General features: G+C 54.3%; 1 protein-coding gene across 1 annotated transcript; it reads right to left on the bottom strand.

Annotated features, from left to right (window-relative positions):
• Window positions 1-3,691: 3,691 nt before the first annotated feature.
• GPR3 (G protein-coupled receptor 3) lies at window positions 3,692-6,820 on the bottom strand. The gene is made up of 2 exons (XM_090271510.1): window positions 6,733-6,820; window positions 3,692-5,711 (listed from the first exon to the last, which is right to left on the bottom strand). Exon 2 carries the CDS (start codon window positions 5,704-5,706, stop codon window positions 4,714-4,716), a length of 993 nt encoding a protein of 330 aa, XP_090127636.1. The 5' UTR covers window positions 5,707-5,711; window positions 6,733-6,820; the 3' UTR covers window positions 3,692-4,713.

Below are 6,820 nucleotides of genomic sequence, written 5' to 3'. Positions count from 1 at the left end.
TTTTGTTTGCGTGCCTACTGAGTTTGTTCATGAGTGTACTTTGGTATGTGCAAATGTTCACATTCATTTGTGTGAAGAAGTGGGTGGGGCATATCCATGCACACGACTGGTGTGTGTGTAGATGTGTACGAAGGGATGGCTTCTTGGGACTGTATACATATGAATCAGAGGACTGACCTCCCAAGTAAATGTCCATGTTCCCCCAGTCCTGGTGTAGGAGGTGCCCTGCCTGGTTCCAGCCAGGCACTAGGCTCACAGCACCCCCACCCTGCCCCTGCCCTCTATTCCCCAGACCCATCCTGCTTGGCCAATTTGCAGCCTCTCGCTCCCAGCTCCTGAGAAGGCCTGCAGCAAAGTCAAGGGGCTGGTGGCCAATTAGCGAAGGGGTTAATCAGGGATCTGGGGACCCCCGCGGGACTGGAAGCCAGAAGGCAGGCATTGGGGTTGGCAGGAGCTGGAGCTGCCTGTCATGAGGCTGGGGGAGGGGAGAGGCAGGGAGAGGAGGCTGAACCAGCTCGGTGGTGCTAGAAACCAAGGGTCTGCCAGTGAATTCATGATTGCTGAGCATTGACAGCAGTGGGAACCTGTGTAACTGTGTACACTGTGTGCAAAAGGGCACACACAGGCCTTCAGGTCACTAAATGGGGTCCTGTATGCAAAGTGTGTACTGTACATGACTATTGATACAATTTGTATATATGTGCAGTCTCGTGTCTGTATGTATGTGGGTATGCAATGGTGTACAAGTGGGTCTGTGTATGTGAACCCATGTGCACACATGTATATAAGGCCAAGCCTGTGTCTGTGTGTAAACACATGTGTGTGCAAGGGCATCTGTTCCTGCATGCAACCATGTGCACATGAAGTTGACATGGTCTGTATACATGTGTGCAATAATATAGCTATGTGTACAAATGTGTGTTCACTGTGCAGACACATATGCATGTTTGGATGAGTATGCATGTGTGTGTTCTCTGAACAGCCAGGGGCCTGGACCCCCACATGTATGCCTGTGTGTGTTTGCGTGCATGTGTTGCTATGCATGTGCCTGTGTACACACAGGTCTGTGCGTGTAGGGAGCTGGGGGATGCAGGGCTGGAGGGCTCTGGGCTCCAGGAGAGAATCTGACAGACGAGACTTGCCGCAGCCCCCGGCCCCGGGAGCCTGTTTTCCAGCCTGTGGAAGCTGTGAGCCCGTGAACTCATTTTATATTAATAGCTGCTGTCTTCTCACTTAAAGCAGGGAGAAGCAGTCATGGTCCCAGCAGGAGCTCAGCACTGGGGGCTTTTCCCCTTCCCCACCCAGGACCTGGGAAGAAGAGGAGGAGATATGGTCCCCACCTCCACCCTAGGGCCTATTCCAGCAGGAAGGCAGGGCTCTGTGCCCCAGCCCTTGCCTCCCCAAGTCCAGGGAGCCCAGTTCACCCTCCCAGTCTTCTGTAGCTGGGTGGGGATTGCACATGGGGTTGGAAAACTGGCAGAGGCAAAGGCTGGAGGGCTTGGCTACTCACCCTCAAAACACACACACACACACACACACACACACACACACACACACACACACACACACACACACACACACACACGGGCATGCTGTCCTGAGCAGTCCCAGTCTGGACACCAGATGAGTCTGAGGCTGAAAAAGAAATAGAACGGTTCAGTTTGAGGTGGCAGACATGTCCCTTCTCCCAGGGACCCTCAGTTAGAGGGAGGACACACAGCCTTGCCTTCAGGGGCCCCCTTCTCACAAAGAAGGCAAGACTTCTCTATAAATGTTTACTCAAGAGAAGTGTAGCAAGGTGTGTTGTATAAACCACATCTTCAAAGCTACAGAAGGGCTTAACCATGGAGGCTTCCTGGGGGTGGTGTGCAGGGAGATCCTGAGATGTATCTGAAGAACCTGGGAGAAAGAGAGGGAGAGAAACATCAGTGTGTGGTTGCCTCTCGTGCACCCTCAACTGGGGACTTGGTTAGCAACCCAGGCATGTGCCCTGACTGGGAATCAAACCGGCGACCCTTTGGTTCACAGGCTGGCGCTCAATCCACTGAGCCACACCAGCCAGGGCTCAACTTCTTATGAACTGTGTAACTTCAGGCAAATCAAATGTCAGCTTCAGTAAGTTCTTTCTTGGGAACCCTCATTTAAAGATTACACATACTGCCTATGTCCCTTCTCTATTTTTCTCAGAGGAGTTATCACTCTCTGATATTATCATATTTTTAAATGTAGCTCTTTATTACTCTGTGCCCTGGCTAGAATGTAAGCTGTTCACGAGGACAGCAGTATATGAACACCCACTATTCTCAGAGCCTCAACTTACTCTTCTGTAAAATGGGGAGAGCAACAGTACCACCCAGTGGGTCCTGTGATACTGTATGAAATATTTGGCCCAGAGCTTGCAAGTGGGGGTCTTTTCCTAGGGACCTTCCAGGAAGGTAGGGAGAGAAGATAAGGCTCAATCTGCCCTGGTGGGGCCTCCCCACTTTGTGCCTGGACTGGAGCCATGTGTAGCTCAGCCAGGCCTGCTCTCCACCAGCTCTGATCCAGCCCCTGCTGGCTGACATGTTTACACCCTTGGATTCCTGCGGCCACTAATGGGGAGGAGTCTTGAACACCAGGCAAAAGAGCTCTGTGTAGGGAACTAGAGAAAGACCTGAGTCCGTGGCTGGCACAGCTGTGTAAATTGGAGCAAATGGCCATTCCTCTTCCGGCTTCAGTCTCCCCAGCTGTACAATGTAGAGGTGGGCCAGAATGCTCAGAGGCCTGGGAGGCTGGGAGGTGTGGCTAGTCAGTGCTTCCTCTTCAGCCATACCCCACACCTGCTCTTGCCCTTGCCTGGTGAATACATCATTTCTGGTTCCAAAACCCCTAACTCAGGGTCCTGCACACTTACGTCTTCAAATGCACATACTTATCACCACTCACCTTTGTATGAAAAATAAGCTGTTCCAGCTTCAGAACGACCAGACTTCCTCCAATCACCTCCCAAATGTGGCTGCTGACTTTGAGAAAGAACCCAAACACAAAGCGGAGTGCAGAATGTCCTAGGCCCCAGGCTTGGGAGGAGAGGAGATGAGAGGCCATTAGCCAGTGGACAGAGCTCAGGTTCTGGAAACATGTTCCGTTGGGCCAGTCACCAATACTCCCTCAGCCTCAATTTTCTTATCTGTAAAATGGAGAAGATATTACCTGTGCCCTGGGATGCTTGTTAGGCATCAATGAGGTAACAGATGTGGTACACTTAGCACAGTGCCTAGGACACAGTACATACCCATGATTAGAAGGGGCTGTTGTTAAGGAAATTGACATGCTTTGAGTATGTACTTCATGCCAAAGCCCCAAACTAAAGCTAGTGTGGGCAGAATGTGGGCATCCTCAACCCAAGAAGGGCCTAGCATCCTGGTTCCTGTCCTCCAGGGGAAGATGGGGTCCTTATCTGGTGGTGCCCTGGTCTGAGCAGAGGGGTCCATCAGATTGGCATCCTGGGATGGGAGTATCACCTGTGTCACCTGCCAGCCACACTCCACTCTGGATCTCCAGCTTCCCCTGTTCCCTCACAGGCACCCAGTGTGGGTTAATCCTCCCATTCCATGCTTTCCCATGTCAGACCCCACTCCACTCCCTCCACACACACACACACACACACACACACACACACACACACACACACACACACACAGAGAGAAACATATTACAAAATCATTTTTATTGAGGGTTGGGTCAGGGACAGGAATAGGGAATGCACTGGGGGCTATACCCAGATTGGCAGAGGGGTCAGGTGTTGGCTCGCTTCCTGCCTCCTCAAGGGCACCTCAGGGTGAGGCCTGGCTTCCAGGCCATGGCTGTGGAGCTGGACGCCAGGCTGGAGTGGAGTTGGGGTTGCCACATTTGGTCCTGGCTGCTTGGCCAGGTTGGTTTCCCCCAAACCGCCACCAGAGGGCAGCAGGCCCCTAGCGCAGAGGAATTATCGGTTGTTCAGGTAAGATGGCTTCTTAAAAAAATAAAAAACCAGAGGCTGGTGTGTTCCCCTCACAAACCCCAGAGGGACGGGCCTGGGGAGAAGGCTCTGGTTTCTATGATCTCTCAATAAAAAATAAGCAAAAATAATAACAAAATACACGGTTTCTCTTTCTCCCTTTACCCCCTCTAGGAACTGAGGTCAGAAATGGGGGTGTGGGGACTGGGGGTACCCTGGTATGGCCTGGACTTAAAGGTGTTGGTCTCTTTTTTCCCCTTATACCCATAAATAAATTCATAAATACATAAATTATAAATAGAGACTTTCTCTGTATGTGCACATATATATAGATAAATCTTTTTCTCTTTCTCCTATCTTAGGCAACTGAGTGGCTAACATCGCTGACTCTAGCTCAGAAACTCAAAAGTAAAGTGACATGGTCAAGGTCAAGGGAGGGAGAAGCCCAGGGACTTGAATGGCACTGTAAAACGCGCAGCAGCGTTCTGGAACTCCAAGCCAGCTGGGCTGTGGGACATTTCTGAGTGGAGCCCTGACCATCTGAACATCCTAGAACCATGGAGCCAGCTGGGCCCTGCAGGGATCTGAACAGAATCCTGTGAAACACCCAATGTCCTAGAACTCCAGAACCAGCTGGGTCTCAGGGGTGTGGAGCTCAGGGGTTGGAACATAGCCCTGGAGGACCTAACATTCTGGAATTCTGTAGTGATCAGGGTTGAAGGGTCACCAGTAGGCGACTAGACATCACTGGGAGAACGAGATCGGAAGGGGATCTTGGAAGAGGAACAGCAGCAACAGATGGCCCACAGCACCTTCTGCACGTCCTGGTTGCGGAAGGCATAGATGATGGGGTTGATCATGGAGTTGTAGGTGGCAGGGAGCAGGGTGAGATAGGTGTAGAAGGATGGGGAGTGGGCATCGCCCAACAGGCAGTAGACAGTGAAGGGCAGCCAGCAGGCAGCAAAGGCGCCAAGCACCACAGCCAGTGTGGCAATGCCTTTTCGGGTGGCCACATAGTGGGAGGCAGGCAGAAGGTGCCGCTGAAGGGCAATCTGCTGGGCATGGCGGCAGACGATACGGCAGATCTGGGCATAGAGTTGCAGCATGATGCCAAACACCATGAAGAAGGCAACGGCCAGGACCACCAGATGGTTCTTGGAGAGTGGATATACCACGCCGCATGTGGCCCGGGAGTCCAAGCAGTTCCAAGCCAGCACAGGCAGCAGCCCCAGGCCCAGTGCACCCCCCCACACTAGGGCCAGCATCACGTAGGTCCGCGTCACCGTTGTCTCTGAATAGTAGGTAAGGGCATTGTACAGAGAAAGGTAGCGATCTATGGTGATGGCCAGTAGGCTGCCAATGCTGGCAGTAAAGGCCATCGCCAGGACACCAACCAGCACCAGGCTCATCTCTGCCGAGCCAATGCAGAAGACAGCAGCAAAGTGCAGGACCAAGCCCAGGCCTGCCAGCAGGTCTGCAACGGCCAGGCTGCCCACTAGCAGGAACATGGGGGCACGGAAGGCGGGCGTGCCCACAATGATGGCCACCACCAGCGCATTCTCGCAGGACACTAGGGTGCCTGAGATGCAGAGCACCACATCCCAAGCCCTGGGCGAGGGTAGCGGTGCAGCTGGGCCTGTGGACCCCTCTTTTGAGCCCAGGCTGCTCACATTCACGTTGTCTGGACCGGTGGAGAGCCAGGCCAGGGGGCTGCCTGCACCCCACAGCATGGTACCTGTAGGAGAAAAGCCCTGTGAGAAGTTGGCAGGGTTAGGTGCTGGGCAGAGGGGTCTATCCGTATACTTGGTGGGAGTCTCTCTTCAGTATACCTAGCCATGTCCCAATGTCTTGTCCCCCACTCAGGCCCCAGGACTCCTTCCAGGATACCTTTGTCCTCTCCCATGTCCCCAGGCCAGCACAAGTCTCTTTGCCTGGGGATCCCCATCCTAGGTCTCTTCATCACCCTTCCAACTCCCTGGGTCGTGCAGGCTTCTTCCACCCACATGTGTGACCATAGGGGAAGCAGATGAAGGACTGTCATAAGCGGATGGGCCCAGTAAGATCCAGGAGCTGCTGGGAAAGGCCAGGACTGGGGAAGGGAAACAGTCTTAAGACTGAGGGCAGCTCTGCTCCCTGCCTATCTGGAAGGATGACGTTCAGTTTCTGAGGCTCACCAGACCCCTCAAGATTCTCAGAAGTGCTAGCCCCAGACCCCGCCCCCAGGTAGTGCACGTGAAGCTCCCACCAGCCCCCCGCCCCCATCTGCACTCCTGGGATAACAACACCGTGGAATTCAGAGTCCCCCCCCCCCCCAACACAAAACCCCCAGACTTCTGCCTCAGCCAGACTCCTCTTTCTGGGTCTTTGGAACAGATACCCGCTGCTGAAAGCCTGGATTCCTGAGTCAGACTCCTCCTGCCCGGATGTCTGGATTCCTTAAGTAAATCACCTCCTTCTCGGACGACTAGGTCCCTGTCCCAGCTGCCTCCTGCCGACCCAGCCTCAGATGACCATCAGTCCCTCCAGGGCCTCGGGTCCCTGTAGGAGCGCTCACCCCACCCCACCCCCGCCGGGTCACCCCGCTGATGGAGCTCAGCACCGGGACACTGGGTCCCACCTGCTAGCCCAGAATCTGAGTTCCAGGTTTTGACCTCAGACCCTGGTCCGCCGCTGGGAGCCTGACCGCCGGCCCAAATCCCCAGCAACCTGCACGCCCTCCGGGACGCCTGGTGACCGCGGCGGGGACCACTACTCACCTCTCGGGGCTGGGGGCGGCCGGGCCGCACGGGAAGGTTCCACTCAGGTCTGGGCAGCGCAGGGTGTGAGCGGACCCTGACAAGCCCC

The sequence above is a fragment of the Furipterus horrens genome, unplaced genomic scaffold, assembly GCF_987537825.1.
Source record: "Furipterus horrens unplaced genomic scaffold, mFurHor1.1.pri manual_scaffold_3, whole genome shotgun sequence".
Classification (NCBI taxonomy): Eukaryota; Metazoa; Chordata; class Mammalia; order Chiroptera; family Furipteridae; genus Furipterus; species Furipterus horrens.
The sequence above is the reverse complement of the archived record's forward strand: the minus strand, read 5'-3'. Positions and strand labels throughout refer to the sequence as shown.

Bases quoted from the DNA above. Each gene is read 5' to 3' on its own strand.
- GPR3 (XM_090271510.1), bottom strand. From the start codon at position 5,706: ATGCTGTGGGGTGCAGGCAGCCCCCTGGCCTGGCTCTCCACCGGTCCA.